A 20,239-nucleotide genomic window follows, 5' to 3' on the forward strand; every position below is an offset into this window, starting at 1 on the left:
TGAGGGCTAGTATATCTCACGTAAAAAGTAAAAGGGGAGAGCAACAGAGGCAAATTGTGATGAAAATGGAAAAGGTTTTAAATTTAAGAGGTAAAATTTAATGACTCCAGCAGACTCTACTGCCTCAGCTGTGAGGCCTGAACTGGTTGAGAACAGAAGCGAGTCAGTCAGGGCAGGCAGGGACAAGGTAGGACTAATAAACTAAACTGCACTTATTTCGATGGAAGGGGCCGAACAGGGAAGGCAGATCAACTCAGGGCATGGTTAGGAACATGGGACTGGGATATTATTGCAATTACAGAAACATGGCTCAGGGATGGGCAGGACTGGCAGCTTAATGTTCCAGGATACAAATGCTGCAGGAAGGGTAGACAGGGAGGCAAGCGGGGTGGGGGGCATTTTTGATAAGGGATAGCATTACAGCTATGCTGTACAGAAATACATCCATGGAAGTTATTTGGGCGGAACTGAGAAATAACAACGGGATGATTACCTTATTGGGATTGTATTATAGACCCCCTGATAGTCAGAGGGAAATTGAGAAACAAACTTGTAAGGAGATCTCAGCTATCTGTAAGAATAATAGGTGGTTATGGTAGGGGATTTTAACTTTCCAAACATAGACTGGGACTGCCATAGTGTTAAGGGTTTAGATGGAGAGGAATTTCTTAAGTGTGTACAAGACAATTTTCTGATTTATTATGTGAATGTACCTACTAGAGAAGGTGCAAAAGTTGAATTATTCTTGGGAAATAAGGCAGGGCAGGTGACTGGGGTGTCAGTGGGGGAGAACTTTGGGGCCAGCGACCATAATTCTATTAGATTTAAAATAATGATGAAAAAGGATAGACCAGATCTAAAAGTTGAAGTTCTAAATTGGGGAAAGGCCAATTTTGATGGTATTAGGCAAGAACTTTCAAAAGCTGATGGGGGCAGATGTTCGCAGGTAAAGGGACGGCTGAAAAATGGGAAGCCTTCAGAAATGAGATAACGAGAATCTAGAGAAAGTAAATATTCCTGTCAGGGTGAAAGGAAAGGCTGGTAGATATAGGGAATGCGGGATGATGAAAGAAATTGAGGATTTGGTTAAGAAAAAGAAGGAAGCATATGTAAGGTATAGACAGGATGGATCAAGTGAATCCTTAGAACAGTGTAAACGAAGCAGGAGTATACTTAAGAGGGAAATCAGGAGGGCAAAAAGGGGACATGAGATAGCTTTGGCAAATAGAATTAAGGAGAATCCAAAGAGCTTTTACAAATACATTAAGGACAAAAGGGTAACGAGGGAGAGAATAGGGTCCCTCAAAGATCAGCAAGGCGGCCTTTGTGTGGAGCTGCAGAAAATGGGGGAGATACTAAATGAATATTTTGCATCAGTATTTATTGTGGAAAAGAATATGAAAGATATAGACTGTAGGGACCTTGCAAAATGTCCATATTACAGAGGAGGAAGTGCTGGATGTCTTGAAAGGCATAAAAGTGGATAAATCCCCAGGACCTGATCAGATGTACCCTAAAACTCTGTGGGAAGCTAGAGAAGTGATTGCTGGGCCTCTTGCTGAGATATTTGTATCATCGATAGTCACAAGTGAGGTGTCAGAAGACTGGAGGTTGGCTAACTTGGTGCCACTGTTTAAGAAGGGTGGTTAAGGACAAGCCAGGAAACTATAGACCAGTGAGCCTGACCTCGGTGGTGGGCAAGTTGTTGGAGGGAATCCTGAGGGACAGGATGTACATGTATTTAGAAAGGCAAGGACTGATTCGGGATAGTCGACATGGGAAATCATGTCTCTCAAACTTGATTGAGTTTTTTGAGGATGTAACAAAGAGGATTGATGAGGGCAGAGCAATAGATGTGATCTATATGGATTTCAGGAAGACATTCAACAAGGTTCCCCATGGGAAACTGATTAGCAAGGTTAGATCTCATGGAATACAGGGAGAACTAGCCATTTGGATACAGAACTAGCTCAATGGTAGCAGACAGAGGGTGGTGGTGGAGGGTTGTTTTTCAGACTGGAGGCCTGTGACCAGTGGAGTGCCACAAGGATCGGTGCTGGGTCCTCTACTTTTTGTCATTTGCATAAATGATTTGGATGCGAGCATAAGAGGTACAGTTAGTAAGTTTGCAGATGACACCAAAATTGGAGGTGTAGTGGACAGCGAAGAGGGTTACCTCAGATTACAACAGGATCTGGACCAGATGGGCCAATGGGCTGAGAAGTGGCAGATGGAATTTAATTCAGATAAATGCTAGGTACTACATTTTGGGAAAGCAAATCTTATAAACACTTATACACTTAATGGTAAGGTCCTAGGGAGTGTTGCTGAACAAAGAGACCTTGGATTGCAGGTTCATGGCTCCTTGAGGGTGGAGTCACAGGTAGATAGGATAGTGAAGAGGGCATTTGGTATGCTTTCCTTTATTGGTCAGAGTATTGAGTACAGGAGTTGGGAGGTCATGTTGCGGCTGTACAGGACATTGGTTAGGCCACTGTTGGAATATTGCGGGCAATTCTAGTCTCATTCCTATTGGAACGATGTTGTGAAACTTGAAAGTGTTCAGAAAAGATTTACAAGGATGTTGCCAGGATTGGAGGATTTGAGATATAGGAAGAGGCTGAACAGGCGAGGGCTGTTTTACTTGGAGTGTCGGAGGCTGTGGGGTGACCTTATAGAGGTTTACAAAATTATGAGGGGCGTGGATAGGGTAAATTGGCAAAGTCTTTTTCCTGGGGTCGGGGAGTCCAGAACTAGAGGGCATAGGTTTAGGGTGAGAGGGGAAAAATATAAGAGGGACCTAAGGGGCAACTTTTTCACACAGAGGGTGGTATGTGTATGGAATGAGCTGCCAGAGTAAGTGGTTGAGGCTGGTACAATTGCAATATTTAAGAGGCATTTGGATGGGTATATGAATAAGAAGGGTTTGGTGGGATATGGGCTGGGTGCTGGGCAGGTGGGACTAGATTGGGTTGGGATATCTGGTCGGTGTGGACGAGTTGGACCAAAGGGTCTGTTTCCATGCTGTACATCTCTATGACTCTATGGTGTTGCCATGTTTGATTTTTAAAAAAATCTTACCTTGCAGTTTAGTGCACAGAATGGAGCAAGATCAAGCACTTGTGGAAAATGAATATGCTTGTTTATTTTGCGAAGATTGAAGCCTAACTATGGGGAAGAAGAAAGAACATTTATGGTTAGACTATGTTTATAATCCGTCATTAATGCATTGTTCACTATGCAAAGTAATTGACAATCCTAGAAATGCAAGTTCTTGTTTTGTCTGGTCACAAGTTGCTGACATTTAGGCCAATAGAATTTTATACTAGCAAAATGCTTATTTTGCATGTTAACTAAGAAAATGTTCAAAGTTGCAAAAAAAAATCAACAGATTTTATATAATACCAATGTTTACAAAAGTCATTATCTATTCTAGTCACTTGTAAGACATTATTACATTTATGCGCATGGGAAAAATCTTTGATACGTAACAAACATCAGAATAGATACTTTCAAAACGCAAGTTGTGTTAAAGGTCTGGGAAGTAAACAGGTTTCGTGTAGATTTTCTCCAAATAAGACAAATTCCCTGGCAAATGCAACAAAAATTTAGAAACGCAGACATCTACCAAATGCATAGATAGAGCTTGAAAAAAAATTAAACAATTACCTGTTGAAATCTTTTCAAATGAAGGGTAAGAATTGGAGGAGGAGATGATATCAGCATTTGTTTTCTGGCATTTGTGTACACTTTCTTCTCATCTGAAATTTTTTTTAAGATAACGTAGTAAGCTTAAATGGGTCAATTAAATTCCAAAGTTTAAAGTCTTCTTAGCTTGCAAATACCTCCCAAAAACAATTGTAGATTTATGGAACAGTGAAGTGGGTTATAAATATATACAAGCAAACATACCTTAACCCTGATCAGTATTTGGTTCTGACTGGTTGGAGTATTAATCTGCTATTATTAGGTTACATTTTCTCTTTACTCCCTTGGCCACAAATCTTATACTTTTTTGGTCTCAAATCCTGACCAGTGTCAGCCGAAATTTTTCTATTTATGATGCTGGCCAACAAAACCCTAGTCTACTTTACTCTAAGCCAAAGAATAATGCAAAATTGGTTCCTTACCCATTTCTAAACTGCTACCCAAGGTTTTATCCTTGGTCTTCTATTAATAATCTACATGATGCAAAAATACACCATGGTCCATATATATGATACCCAGTTCTACCTCTCAAAATCTCAAACCCTCCACTATTTCAGTATTGTCAAACTGCTCTGACATCTCATCTAGGATAAGTTGAATTTTCCTCCAAATGAATATTGGGAAGCCGTTGTCTTCGGATCCTGACACATTAGTTCTATCTTCCCTTGTGACCAGACTGTGAATCAGACTGTTCCCAGCTTTAGCTTCTAATTGATCCAGTGCTACCCCTCAATCACATGCACTGCCTATTTCCAGCTCTATAGTACTCCCATTATTTTCTCCTGCCTTAGTCTACCTGCTGTTGAAACCTTCATCCATGCTTTTGTTCGCTTCAGATTCAACTATTCCAATGCTCTGATGACAAAGACATTGTCATGAAACGTTCACTCTGCCTCTCCATATATGCTGAGTGTTGCCAGCAAATGTTTTGTTTTGTTTTCATTCCAATGCTTTCTTGGTTGGCTTATCATCATTTTCCATACTCCATAAGCATTAACATGATTCAAATCTCTGCTGCTTTCATGCCAACTTTCAAACAAGCTCAGTTCATTTGTCTTACCAATTCCCCCAAATGCTGGTCTCTTATACATCCCATACTTGCTTCATCCCACTACTGTTACCTGTGCCTTCAGCCATGTGGGCTCCAAGTTCTAGAACTGCTCTCCCAGAACTTAGTCTCTTCTTTAAAACACTACTTTAAACCTACTTCTTTCACAAAGCATTTGATCAGCTAGCTTAATTTTTTTTGGCTTAATATCAAATATTTAAAATGCCTACACCTTGTTAAGTACCTTTGTCAGTTTTACTATATAAAACACTACACAGAAATCCAAATTGTTGTTACATTACTACTGGGATGCTTGTTATTATGATTATCCTACTCTCATAGATAATAAGTATTTAAACTTGATTTATGTTCTAGGATCAGCATTCAAGAGCTTAAAAGCGTTCAATTGTAATTGTTCCACCAGTAAAATTATACATAAATTTACACATTCATTATACATGGTTTATGATATTGGAAATAGTAAATGCAAATCTCAATGTTTCACCACCATTTGCATTGGTTTTTGATTCTCTCTTGTACTGCCGTTGGGTGCATTCTTCACATAGCAGTTTATTTGCTCCAATGAGTTTTTCTATTTGGGTGAACTGACGTAAACAAGCCCTAATAGAACAATCCTCTACAGTTAGTAGCTCTCTGTCTGTAAGGGTACAAAATGCTTTCTCTGGGTCCAGCCAAACCACCCGTTTGTCTTTTGTGGAAGTGAGCAGATCATTTGTTGTTTCAGAAGAGTTTTTATACTCTTTTAGAGTTAAAGTTATTTCATCGTGATTCACTATACAATTGTTCAAGTTCAATTTATTCATGTTATTGACAATATTTTCTTCGTCTTCACTGGAACAAAGTGCACTAAACTGGTTCTCATTCATCACGTTTGACTCAAATATATCTGAAGAGTCGAAGTTCTTGGAATTGTAGGACTGATCAGAGGGAGATTTCCTATGCACAATTTCACCCTCTTCATTGTCTATATCAGCATTGACTTGGGTCAGTTCTTGAATACTTCCTTCCATAGATTCTTTTTGTATGGTTCCAAGACAATGGCCAGTAGAAACGCTGTCAGAAGGACTCTGTTCTGGAGAAAGTGTTCCCATAGTGTCACTAGATTCCAGATCTGTCTTGAATTCTAAAGAGGAAGCATCTTTTCCAATCTGTACTTCATCCAAAGAACACTTTTCAGGAGAGTTCTCCAAATTGAGCAGTTTTGCCTGATGCTTTTGCTGCTGGCGTTGGTTCTACAAAGAAAGCAAAACACCGAAGAGGTAGTTTCATGAGAATTGAAAGAAAAGAGCAGAAAACTTCAAAAGCTAAAGTGGCATTTCTCAGAAGATCGTGGCAATCATATTGACCAAGAATGTCAACCCAAAGTTATTTCATCGTGATTCACTATACAATCGTTCAAGTTCAATTTATTCATGTTATTGACAATACAGAGAGAAGTAAAACAAATCATCAGTATCAAAGTTAGGGTGCTTCAGTACAAAAATGAAATGCATTAGCTCATGTAAGACATTTTTTTAATCTCCTTAACAGTACAATATGTCAAATGTACATAATGAGAACACTGAGATAGGAAGAATGTGTTTAAAATGCAGTGCTGAGATTCAAACAGGGATAAGATGTTGAAGTATAAGCTGAAAAGACAATGCAAGACATTTGACACTTTTGTTTTGAAGTGTGAGTCAATTGCAGCTAGGTGAAATACTGATGGTTTGGCCTCCAATAGTGGAAGATGATAGTTGGGCCTGGAGTAGAGGTAGTCAAAGAAGCTGACTGACTTGAGATGATAACTCTGCATGCTAAAACATATAAATTTGGAGCAGACTATTTGGCCCCTTGAACCATGGGGAGAGACAGAAGGTTGAACTGCAGTGTGTCCATTAAAAAACAGGAGAACTAAATGGAGAGTGGGGATAACTGGTATTCATTTTGTATTCCTCTAGCAAAGAATCAATACAGATCTAGCAGTACCAACTCTAAAATGTTCTCCATCCAAGTCATAATTTTCCAAGGTTCTAAATGAGAATTTAATGATAAAATTTGTTTAGGTTACAGCAAGATGTGATTTACCTTGGCCTGCTTTTTAGCCTGTTTTTTAGCCTTTTTCTGTTGATACTTGCTAGTGCCAGTTGAGACATCATCTCTGTTCTTGGAAATAAAGTTTCCATCGCAATCCCCACGGTTATCATTCTGATCCTCATCAACAATGTTCCTTCCAGATTTTCCCAGAGGCTTTTTCTTATCAATCTGTGTTTAAACACCACAATTAATATATTGATAATCTTAACCCTTAGTGATGAATAGTTCCTGCTGGTAATTCCTCTGCTGGAGAGATCAAACAAGCCAGGTCATATGCAATTTACCACATCATTAGGAGAAATGATAAACAGGTTTGGATGATGTTGCTGTAACAAGAGATTTAATGACACAGGCCAAGCAGATTTCAGCTTTATAAACAATCATGCTTGGAAAAGCAATGACTTTTTTTTCAGAGGCAGTTAATTATATTCATAAATATACACATCAAATACTTAATAATAATGCAGTCAAAGCACTGACTTCTTTGCAAGAGGGAATGCCAAGGTCTCAAGACATGTTCTTATACTGACTCTGAAGCTATTAATCATGTATTATTCTTGACCACATAAATGGGCAAGGTCTTCTAATGGGCAATAATCTAAGTGAATGTTAAAGACGACTAATGACATTTATTGAATAGAGAAGATCTATTTTCTCCACTGGAGGTGTCCAGAATAAGGAAGGCAATGAATTTTTAAAACCAGACATTCAGGGGGATGTCAGCAAGTTCTTCACATAGAATTGTGGAAATCTGGAACTCCCTTGCCCCAAAATGCGGCTGAGACGAAGGCAATTGAAAATTTCAAAACACCTCAATAGTTTTTGCTAGGTAGGAGTATTGATGAGTACAGAATCAAGATAAGTAAATGGGGTTACAACACACAGAATAGATATGACTAAATAAATGACAGAACTGACTCAAAAGGCTGCTCTTATATATCTGTGATTTCAAGAGACAGTAGAGCCAATGCCAAATCATCATCATGAACAAAACCCAACAACAAGCTATGGCTGCTGGATCAGGATTAGGAACCTTGGCTGATCTTAGTTCCACAATACTAAAGAACCTCAGACCAGATACAATGGTCCATATGGCTACCCTGGCTGGGAGCAATGGAGAGCACACAAGACCACAACATCGACACTCCTGCTTTTTGGCTCAAATATTTCATGTCCCTTTGTGGGCATCTCATCTAAAAAAAATCATACATTAAGCAGTCATCTTAACATTTAGAACATCACTCTTCGAGCAAATTTGTGCAGGAATCAGTTTTGAGACACAGGGAAACACGATCACTTCTGCTTTTAGGCAGAAGTGGGGTTAGAAGAGGGGTTAGAAGGTTGGGTGAGCAAGTTTGCGGATGATACGAAAGTCGGAGGAGTTGTTGACAGTGAGGAAGCATGTGGCAGGTTACAGCAGGATATAGAGAAGCTGCAGAGCTGGGCAGAAAGGTGGCAGATGGAATTCAATGTAGCTAAGTGTGAGGTGATTCACTTTGGGAAGAATAACAAAAAGATGGGGTACTGGGCTAATGGTCGGATACTTGGTAGTGTGGATGAGCAGAGGGATCTTGGTGTCCATGTACACAGATCTCTGAAAGTTGCCACCCAGGTAAATAGTGCGGTGAGGAAGGCATATGGCGTACTGGCTTTTATTGGTAGAGGAATTGAGTTCCGGAGTCCTGAGGTCATGATGCAGTTGTATAAGACTCTGGTACGGCCGCATCTGGAATATTGTGTGCAGTTTTGGTCGCCATACTTTAGGAAGGATGTGGAGGCATTGGAACGGGTGCAGAGGAGGTTTACCAGGATGTTGCCTGGTATGGTAGGAAAATCGTATGAGGAAAGACTGAGGCACTTGGGGCTGTTTTCACTAGAGAAAAGAAGGTTTAGGGGTGACTTGATTGAGGTGTACAAGATGATTAGGGGGTTAGATAGGGTCGACAGTATGAACCTTTTCCCGCGTATTGAGTCGGGTATTACAAGGGGGCATAGCTTTAAATTAAGGGGGGGTAGATATAGGACTGATGTTAGGGGTAGGTTCTTCACTCAGCGAGTCGTTAGTTCATGGAATGCCCTGCCAGTAACAGTGGTGGACTCTCCCTCTTTATGGGCATTTAAGAGGGCATTGGATAGGTATATGGAGGATAGTGGGTTAGTGTAGTTTAGGTGGGCTTGGATCGGCGCAACATCGAGGGCCCAAGGGCCTGTACTGCGCTGTATTCTTCTATGTTCTATGTTCTAGATCGAGTTTTGTTGCATTGCTGAACTTACAAGGAATCAAAGGTAAGTGAAAAGCAAAGAAAACTAAACTTATACAATGAATTAATTTATGTTTTACCTGCTCATCCAAAACAGGGAGTGACAAGTCTAGAAATGATTCTTCTACTAATGTAACCTGAAAGGAAATACAAAGAATTTATTGCTGAATCTAAGCAACAGCATGTACCCTTCCGGCAGCTGCCAAAGTAGTTTATTGGCAGGGAGACCTCTGATATATGACCTGGGTGTCTATTCTTAATGTTTTACCACGTAGAATGTTATAGTTATGAACATGTGAATATGAATGAGGAACTAGGCTCTTTGAGCCGTTGCACCAATCAATATCATGCTGTTTGAATTTTAATCTCAACTCTGCATGCCTGCATAGCCCTGATAATCTTGCATTCCCCTGATAATTAAGAATCTATATACTTCTGCCTTAAAAATATTTAACGGAACCCAATAATGTTTTATATTGCTGTACACTTCTGTTTAACAGCAGGGGTTGATGCAAAGCAATCAGCAACAGAAACATTTTTTACTCTGTTTGCAATAGTAGGGCAAATGGTAACCCTCTAACTGTACACTGGGTGAAATCAGGTAGTTCAACAGCATTAAATTTTCATTTAACTAAATCTTGAATATTACTACTACAGATCACCAACCTACAAAATCTATCCATGATGAAATGTTTTAAACTTGTGCACATCCATAAAAAATAGGCTGAGTTATAAATTGTTTAAAAAAATAATCAAAATTAGTGCTTGATCAACTCTAAACTGACAAAAGTAGTGTATTATTTTCAAATTGTCAAAGTGAAGTTACAATTTTCAAAAGAACATATTTCAGTGTTGAGTATTTAGTAAAGTTAGAAAGAAAGCTTTTTTTAAAATGGAAAGCTCCATACAAAAAAAAATTACAAATACAGATGACATTAACTACACATATACACACACAAACATATTGACAGGTATTAAAAGAACATTGAATAACAGGCATATCTAAGTTTGCATGACACAAAGTATTCACTAGATGACCTTCCTAAGCTTTCACACAACCTATTGTTTTCTTACGCACAAAGTAACTTAACAAAAGGGCACAAATTGTCTGTCTAAATTTAGTTATCATTGTACAACTGTATACTAGACAGAGACAGTAATCAATGACAGTTTCTATTCAACTTAGGCATTGGAATAGTAAGACAGGAGCTGGAGTGTCCTGTATTGGGTAGCTGTACTGTACAAATTCACAAAATCCAAGGTTTGATTGCCAACCTCCTTTTAATTCATTGGCCTCAGTCAGCAAGCTCGGTGGTTCAATGGTTAACATTGCTGCCTCACAGCACCAGGGACCCGGGTCCGATTCCAGCCATGGGCGACTGCCTGTGTGGAGTTTGTACATTCTCCCCGTGTCTGCATGGGTTTCCTCCCACAGTCCAAAGATGTGCAGGTCAGGTGAATTGGCCATGCTAAATTGCCCGTAATGTTCGGTGCATTCTTCAGAGGGAAGTGGGTCTGGGTGGGTTACTCCTCGGAGGGTCGGTGAGGACGTGTTGGGCTGAAGGGCCTGTTTCCACACTGCAAGGAATCTAATCTAATCTAAGCTCAGGAAGAATAGCTACAATTTGCCAAAGAACCCATGAGTTGGAAAAGTTAAAAGCACCCAGGTGCCTTAGTCGATGTCCATCAGTATGATATTAGGATTGGACTTCGATATGATGCACCTAAATCCAATTAACTACCTGATGCAAGTGGAAGCATTCAGTTATACTATTAGAGGATACCTGGCATTGTGGAACTGTAAGTAACAAACCATTACAGGACGGGAAGAGAAGGGAGAGATACTGGTTGAGAATACTGAGGCAAAACAAAATTGGCTTACTTGTTAACTTTATCAAAAATACACATTGTCCACAATAGTGAACTATTTCACATCCCTTGTAGGTAACACAATCATTCCAAAATTATTTTCTGCCATCAACATTTTGTACACATTCTTTTGATTCTTGTTGATCTATCTCACCATTTTGCACTCCTCGCACATGATTGTACTTGTCATTGTGCCACCAAACACCTGGTCAACAAAGTTCAGCATGGACCCTTCTTTTTCATATGCTAGTATAAGGGAGAAAATCCAATTGTAAATCATTTTGCATAGCCAAGCATGGAAACATTTCTTACCTTGTGGCTGAAATGAAAAACCGTCCCTTTTACTACTGCAGTACTGCAATATATGCCTGCAGCCATACGAGGCCACTAGTGAGCTGAGTAAAAATTATCAGCAATGTTTGTCATTGAGTCAGTTTGTGATGCAGTGGTGCCAACGGCACAGGTTCAAAAGGCATTGGCTTAGGCTACTGTGAAGGTCAGGCCTTCTCAACCTCACCGTCTCATGGCGTGGTGATTCAAGTCACCACCAGTGGTCTCTAATGAGAGAGCAGCCTATAGTATTCTGGGACTATGGTAACTTTACAGTTAACATGAACATCACCCAATAACTCTGAAAAATCTTTACAGGTAATTGGCAATTTTATAAAAGCACTTCTGGATCACTAAGGTATTTTGAAGAAGGACATCTATTTGCCTTTCTTACTTAATTTGACCCATGGTTAACATTTAATTGCCCAATGACATAGCCGAGCAAGACAAACAGATGATCCAAAACCCTACAGAAAAGTCAAACCAGATACAGCAGTTCACAACCTCAAGGACCAATAAAAATGGGTAGCCAATATTGGCCTTGCCAGTGATCTCTACATTCCACAAAAAAGTAAAGAAAAAGCCCTAAGATGGATGGAGAAAACAAGCACATCTGTTTAATACTCATAGTCCAAATGTTCTAAGTGTCATATTTGTTAAAAAGTAAAACAATAAAATGTATCTGGGCTGAAGAAGAACCTTGCTCAAAGCTCAAGTAAGCTACCTACAAATCATGCTACTCTACTGATAACTCAAATTGAAACACAAACTCATTATCACAACCAGTGTAAAATAGGTTCACGAAAAGACACTAATGCAATGAATGTATCTCTTTCACTAGAAGAGGATCGGTTATTCAAAAGGCCAAATTCATTGTACAGAATATCCTCTCAGCAATTATGTCAGAAAATTTACAAGTTTCTTAAAACAAAGTTGGTCTGAATTCTATCTATATGCATAGTTAGTGTACAATATTCAGATACACTGTACTAATACTGTTACTCCATGATTGTGACATCCAACCCAACATCAGCTGTAATAATAAAATCAGGAGTAATAGATTTCTGTACAGTACATTCTGCTACTTTTAATGTGATCACAAATTTGAATAATAGCTCAAAATATTACCAGTGTTATTGGCCTAATAACTGTGATAAGGGTCCTCACATATTCCTTCAAAGTATTATCGATGAATTTCCTTCATAATTCTCACTTCCTCTTGAGTTTCTGCTTCCAAGGCCCATTTTAACATGCTAGTCAGCTTTACACCACTTGACCTTCTGGAACTTCACAGTTTGACCCATATTTACTCTTAATTGAGGATCACCCCTTAAAAACTCAAACTCTGGCCTTCCAATTCTCTCTCATCAAACTTCGTGACCTCTAGACTAACTACAGCAGTTCTGCCACCCATTCAATGTTCCCTTTGATCTGTATTGCTCAACAGTACCCCAGGCAGTGCGTTCACCCACCGACTCACAGGTAGAGTTCCCCTCTTCATTATAATAGTGGTGATACTATAAAATTACCTTTCATGGTTTTCTTGGATTCTTCATTTTCCATCATCTCTGAAGAGTAATTTAAGGCTTTTACAATGCCAGCACCAATACGCTAAGAATCAAACACATTGAAATATGGATTTAGAAAAAAATATTTTTTCATTATAGGACTTTATACAGAGAGTTTCAATCACCTTCCATTAAATAATCTGCAAAATATATAGTTGATTCTTCACTACATAATCCAATACGCATTTTCAATGTACAATCCCTATCGCTTACAGTGAGCGCATTGCTGTCAGTGATATAGAGGTGCATAAGAATCATATAAAATGTTTGGAGAGACTTTTCATTCTCTTTGTTTCAGTCTAAGTATTCCAATCTTGTCTGCACATTGCATAAACAGCCTGAACACACTTCAAACAAAATTTGATAGAGGGTAAAACAGGTGAGCTATAAATTGTCATTTTGCTCCAAATTATGAACTTTGAATGGTGAGAAGATCAAGAAAGGGAATCTTAGCTGTATGTTGTTGGAACAGGCATTTTTGTTCCAAAGATGTGCCAACAAGCTTTAGTTCTGACTGTGATATTCTTACACAGCTCTATTCCTCACATGATAAAAGTTGAACTGAAACTTTTAAAACCCACCTAGCTGAGAATGTGAGTTTGCTAAGACTTGAATAACTACCTACATTTACAGTTTACTGACAAAAGAGGTAGAAAAGAGAATATTATAAAGTAGTGATACACCAAGATCTATTGGCCATCAAACATTTAATAGTGTTATACTTCTGCCAGAATCATAATCAAACCTAATAAACGATATTATTCTTTTAATCATTACTGCTTTATTTTAATGATGTTTTTAAATTTGGACAACAGATCAAATGAGACCCATTATGATAGCAGGTGAATACAACAACCAACCGCCCTGGCAATTAATAAGAAGTAAACATCCTTTTTTGATACATGCACCTTTGTAATTGAGATTATTATGATGGTATAAAAGATGGTGCCAATTTTCTGATATAAGTGGCTGTTCAGAATAAACAGGGATGGAGCAAGTGGTGTCGATTGTACTTACAACAATATACGCAAATTGAACTAACACAATATTTACCTTGACAACATAACAAAACTGTGCAGATAATTTATTTTCTGACAATATTTCCGAATGGATGCACTTAGTTCTGTTCACTGTATACTCTCAAAAGTGTACACGGAGTATTGAATAAATTTTTGATGACTTACTTGACGAGGGATGCAGTTGCATGGGAGGCAGTTCAGAGGAGGTTCACTGGATTGAATCCAGAGATCAAGGGTTTGTCTTATGATGAGAGATGGAGTAGTTTAGACCTATACTCCCTGGAGCTTAGAAGAAGAATGAAAGGTCTAATGGAGGTATACTGGAGGCTACAGAGGATTGACAGAGTAGATGTAGAGAGGATATTTCCCCATGTGGGGCAATCTGGAATGAGAGGTAATGGTTTTAGGATAAAGGGTAACAGATTTAAAACAGAGATGAGGCAGAATTACTCCTCTTAAAGGGTCATAAATGTGTAGAATTCACAAATCGAGTGTGACATAAGACGCTTGGACGCTGAATAAATTTGGGCAGATGGACAGATTTTTAATTAATTGTACTAAACAGCAGAGCAGTCTCGAGGTGCTGAACTGCCACCCCTGCTCCTGGTTCTGATGTTACATTCCAACATAAATGGCGAAAATTATCTTAAACTCTCCATCCCATTGAAATCCACACCTGCACCCCCCCCCAGTGCACGAATTCACCCATCTTAAACCAAGCCTCTATTACGCAATTTAGATTATTCAAAACATTTATCATCTTTTGAATATTGAAAGTTTTCCTGACATTTGTTTTCAATTTACTTTTCACTATTTATGATCCCACTTTCCTAGGAACAAATAAGGCAAACACAGATTAATATAATAAGGTCATGCCTTAACTGTTTACTTCCTTGTATCATCAAATTATATTTTTTTCCAGTCCATTTCAGGTATTCCCTTCACACTTGTGTGATGCTGCTGCTCCTTTAATAAGGTTATGTTGTCCTTGGTTTTTCTTCCCCGGAGGGCTTGTAAACACAGACTTCGTGAGGTCTAGGTTTGACGGGTTTTAGGGCCAATTTGATTATACCTAACAGATACTGCTCTGGAAAAAGGCTTTTGAGTCTTAAAAAAGACACTTGTGCATTGAAAGAGGAGTGGCCAGTTCTACCAGCTCAGCTTATCTCTGGTTTGGTTTGTTTTATTAGCAAGCAGTCAGTTGGGAAGCTATGCCGATCCTCCCTCTCTCTGACATCTCTCCTGGAAGTACCTGTGCTGGACTTTTCCTTTTTTTGCAAAGGGGCGTTTATGGGGATTGTTGCAAGTGTTTGGAACAGCATCATTAAGTTGGGATAATCTGTGGGGTTTTTGGATAGGTTAAGTTATTCTATATTCAGTTTTCTTTTGTTAGTGTTTCATTCTGTAATCTTGCAAATAAATTGTTTCGTTTGAAACAGAGTGGTTGGGCCAGCTCCTGGAATATCCACTCTACACCTGCTTAAAACAACTAGCTGAGGTTAGGGTCAGGGCTACTTTCTTGAAATGTTTTGAGGGGGTCTGGCCTGGTCTATAACATTTGGAATCAGTTTGACTACTCTAAGCACAAATTTAAGTGTTAATTTTTTTTTTTGTACCTGTTTAATTGGTGTACTTTTCAAGATGTAGAAATCAAAACTAGTCACTATGTTTAAAGTGCTCTGCCCATTGCACTATCAAACCTGTGGAGTAACACGGTCCTGGTTGTATATTCCAGCACTCTATTATGGTTGTAGGTTTGCTCATTGAGCTGGAAGGTTCATTTTCGGACGTTTTATCACCATACTAGGTTACATCATCAGTGCGCCTCCGGATGAAGCGCTGGTGGTATGGCCCGCTTTCTATTTATGTGTTTAGGTTCCTTGGGTTGGTGACGTCATTTCCTGTCCTTTTTCTCAAGGGGTGGTAAATGAGATCCAAGGGGTGGTAAATGAGATAGAGTTCCGGTTGGAATGCTGTGCTTCTCGTGCAGGTCTCTGTTTGGCTTGTCCTAGGATGGATGTGTTGTCCCAGTCAAAGTGGTGTCCTTCCTCCTCTGTATGTGAGGATACTAGTGAGAGAGGGTCATGTATTTTTATGGCTTGTTGATGTTCATCTATCCTGGTGACTAGTTTTCTGCTTGTTTGTCCAATGTAGTGTTTGACATGACCCACTCTCACTAGTATCTTCACATACAGATGAGGAAAGACATCACTTTGACTGGGACAACACATCCATCCTAGGACAAGCCTAAACAGAGACAAGCAGGTGAATTCCTAGAAGCATGGCATTCCAACTGGAACTCTATCAACGAACACATTGACTTGGATCCCATTTACCACCTCCCCGCCCCCCACTCCCAGAAAAAGAACAGGAAATGAAGCCATGACAAAAAAGAACGCCACCAACCCGAGTAAACCTAAACACAAATGGAAAGCAGGCCATGCCACCAGTTCTTCATCCGGAGGCTCACTGAAGATGTTACCTAGTATGGTGACAAAACGTCTGAAAATGAACCCTCCAGCTCAGCGAGCAAACCTACATCCAGAACCTTAACCTGAGCTACAAATCTTCTCAAAACTCGCTAGCATTCTATTATATTTATAAATTGTTCTGCCACATTGGCAAGGCAATGAAAGTTGAGCATCACATCTAGTTTCTGTGACTATTAAGGTATGACCCATGTTTTTGACCTATGTAGAACACTACACACTTATCCATGTTAATTGCTACTTCGTATAATTGGAACAAGTCCCTCAATTTATTGTTAAATGTAATTCTAATATATCCCTCAGCTCAACGTCACTCATCTGGTGTACATTTCAGTGCAGCAGTTACAGGCAGTTTCTGATGATCATTGCAGACCACTTACTTTGATCTCCTCAGTCCTCATTCCATCTAATAAGTAATGAAGCAACTCCTGGCTATCCTGCTGTTGGAATCCTTTAAATCGTACAGCTCTGAGGAACACATTGGAAAAACACGTAAATGGCCCGCATCTATAATCCACACATTCTTTACATAATACATTTCTTTTTTTATATTTCACTAATCAACACTGAAAATGTAGCACACAAACATGAGTACACTATTTTGGATTAAGTTTTAAACCAAAGTTCTACCTGCCTTCTCAGGCGCACACAGAAGCTTCTACATCAATTTTCAAAGAACAGAAGTTCTCCTAGTGTCCTGCCCCAGACTTAACCTGCTTTAGTGTTGTTTTTAGGTTATTTGTTTCATTCCTTTCTATTCAATTACTTGTTGGCAGGCACATTTCCTACAATGGTGACTACATTAAAACAAAACTCAAGGAGCTGCAATGTGCATTAGATTACTGAGGTTACGAGAAGGCAAGCATTTTTTTTCAATAAGGTCAATGTGGACAATTTGCCAAACCACAAACCAGCAAACTTTCTTGCAAGTGAGTGTTTAAAATAAAAATAACCTAGTCAATGTAAATTTCATAGAAATTATTTACAAGTCTAACAGTGATCATTTCAAACTATTACATTTGTTCTGAAAATTCTGAAAAACAGTGCAAGATGTTTTGCTCTGAATATTATTGGCATCATATTTGCATATCGATGAATGGGGAATACTCACTTTTTACAGACCTGAGTGAACAACTCCTTAGGAGTGATAACATTCTTTTTGGTATCTTGGAAATCAAGAAGAAATTGGCGCATTGCTGATGACAGTGGTCCTGGTTGATCAAGGTGAATCTCTAGCTGTCCCTGATAATTTAAAGTAAAATTCATAAAGCTCTAAAGTCAAAATAAATAATTGTTCTGTACAGATGAAGCCATATTAGATTACTTACTTAGTGTGGAAACAGGCCCTTCGGCTCAACAAGTCCACACCAACCCGCCGAAGCGCAACACACCCAGACCCATTCCCCTACATTTACCCCTTCGACTAACACTACGGGCAATTTAACTTGGCCAATTCACCTAACCTGCACATTTTTGGACTGTGGGAGGAAACTGGAGCACCCGGAGGAAACCCACACAGACACGGGGAGAACGTGCAAACTCCACCTGAGGCGGGAATTGAACCCGGGTCTCTGGCGCTGTGAGGCAGCAGTGCTAACCACTGTGCCACCGTGCCGCCCATATTGGACTGGCAAGGTTATCTCTGTTTCAATCTCCATGGATGCTCCCAGGCTGGTTGAGCATATCCTACACTTTCTGTTTTTCACATCACAAGTATTTATAGTACTTCCAGTAAATATTTTTGAGTCTAACAGGAATAAACTTAAAAAAATGCTATGAAGTACGCTTCCCATTGAGCTGTATTTACTTACATGAGGCCATTTCCAACAACTTCAAATATGAAGTCTGGAGTTAAGCGAGAGTTTAAAAATAAGAGAAGCTAATAGTCCAAAATATTTGTTTCAATAAAAAAAAGTATCAAATGTGATATTTTAAGATTAAAAGAATTAAAACCAATTCAATAATTCTTGATAATTAGGTAATACCTTTAGTGGTATGTACAATAGGATCTGGCTGGGATCAGTTGATGTTTTCTAATTAAAGTGACTTGATTTTCACAACTCTTGTACAAACATGGTGAATTAGGAGCTGAAAAGCTACTATATAAGATAATCTGGAACTCAAACCCCAATCACCAATAAACATAAATTTCACAATTTTTAAATTTGCAAACAACGAAACATTGCAACTTTGCAATATTCTAACACAGAATCCAAGAATCCCTACAGTGTGGAAACAGGACATTCGGCCCAACAGGTCCACATTGACCCTCCGAACAGCATCCCACCCAGACCCATTCTCATCCTCCTAGCGTATCCCTGTAACTCTGCATTTCCCATGGCTACCCTACATATCCCTGTACACTATGAGCAATTTAGCATGGTCAGTCCACCTAACCTGCACATCTTTGGACTGTGGGAGGAAACTGGAGCACCCGGCAGAATCCCACACAGAGAAGGGGAGAACGTGCAAACTCCACACAGTTGCCTGAGGGTGAAATCAAACCCGTGTCACCCGGGTCCCTGGTGCTGTGAGGCAGCAGTGCTAATCACTGAACCACTGTTCCACCCTTAAGCATGCTTTAAAAGAGGAAACGAAACTGAACTAAATGGTTACTTCCAATTAACAGCCAGCCATTCTTTGTTAAGATCAGAAGTTGCACATCATCTTACGCAAGGAGTTAAATATATTTTAATATTTGTAGATAATTTGCCAATTCACAAGGAAATCTTACCATGCATACTTTTTTTGCTAGCTTTCCTGAGATGTGCCTTTAATGATAACCGCGTGCAACATGTTTGTTAGACATCACTGAGAGCAGAGAATAAATGATTCAAAGCTTTAAAAGATACAAGGACAGAAAACAAATAAAAATTCAAAAGATGGTGATATTTTATATTATAATTAATTTATTACAATGGGTTAAACTCTATAGATCACAAACTATAAAATGTAAGACTTTCAAGTAAGGCAACACTTACCAAATTTAAAGAATCAGGTGTCATAATTCTCAGTGTACTTCCATTCATTTTTAACTGCTGAATCAACTCATGCAGTACATAGGTCTGTGATAAGATCTGAACGAATAAAGAAAGATAATGATATTCTGTTCCTTGCAATTGTTAGAAATTTTAAAAACCTTCAATGAACAAAAAGTACCCAGATAATTTTCAAAAATGTCCTTAAAAAGTCTTAAAACACAACAACACCACAGCAATAGGGATAGAAAGTACAACGTAGTATTATGGCTTCTGAGTAATTGACTGCTTATAATTATAGACTTCAATCGCACAAAATTTCTGTTTATGTTTTCCCATTTGTGCAATTTCTAGTCTGCAATTTAAATGGTCAACCAAAAGGAAAACTTAAGCCAGCTAGTTGATACATTGTGACTTTTAAGAGGTTAGCGCAACATTTTGATACTTGATAACTACCTGCATGACAGCATTAAAAAAACAAGTATTGCCAAGATTACTGAGCCCTTTCACTGGTATCTGTTGATTGAGTTGTGCCACAGTCTTTCCCTTCTCATGTTTCCCAGTTTCTGTTGTATTGTTTTCCTTTCCCTTATTTTTCTCAGTTGTTTGAGACACCATAGCTGAAATTAGAAATACAAGCAATTTAAAATGGACGCATCTGTACTCCACACATTAACCATTTCCATAATCTAGTACCACCACACCCACTACAGCATTCGAGTTAATTGAATGCCACAGGTGCCAATTACAGCTAGCATACACACATTTCAAACTGCTTTTGTCAAATAATCAGTCTATTTTTGTTCTGCAGTCTCAGTGGAAAACTGTATAAAATATTTGCAAATTATTACATCTGTACCTGTACCATGGAG

General features: G+C 38.9%; 1 protein-coding gene across 5 annotated transcripts in view; it reads right to left on the reverse strand.

The window, feature by feature from the left end:
• Positions 1-20,239, reverse strand: part of usp16 (ubiquitin specific peptidase 16) — a 33,186-nt gene that overhangs the window by 2,404 nt on the left and 10,543 nt on the right. For all 5 annotated transcript variants that reach the window (XM_043700681.2, XM_087992914.1, XM_043700683.2 and 2 more), the window contains 11 exons: positions 19,824-19,987; positions 19,371-19,466; positions 17,501-17,631; positions 16,770-16,857; positions 12,843-12,924; positions 11,138-11,229; positions 9,195-9,251; positions 6,845-7,021; positions 5,265-6,009; positions 3,670-3,761; positions 3,082-3,168 (listed from right to left, as the gene is read on the reverse strand). In XM_043700681.2, the coding sequence (XP_043556616.1) occupies positions 3,082-3,168; positions 3,670-3,761; positions 5,265-6,009; positions 6,845-7,021; positions 9,195-9,251; positions 11,138-11,229; positions 12,843-12,924; positions 16,770-16,857; positions 17,501-17,631; positions 19,371-19,466; positions 19,824-19,987 (1,811 nt within the window). The remainder of the gene's footprint in view (positions 1-3,081; positions 3,169-3,669; positions 3,762-5,264; positions 6,010-6,844; positions 7,022-9,194; positions 9,252-11,137; positions 11,230-12,842; positions 12,925-16,769; positions 16,858-17,500; positions 17,632-19,370; positions 19,467-19,823; positions 19,988-20,239) is intronic.

This window comes from Chiloscyllium plagiosum, unplaced genomic scaffold, assembly GCF_037043375.1.
Source record: "Chiloscyllium plagiosum isolate Xiang-an unplaced genomic scaffold, Cpla_swu_hap1 HiC_scaffold_12, whole genome shotgun sequence".
In the NCBI taxonomy this organism is placed as follows: domain Eukaryota; kingdom Metazoa; phylum Chordata; class Chondrichthyes; order Orectolobiformes; family Hemiscylliidae; genus Chiloscyllium; species Chiloscyllium plagiosum.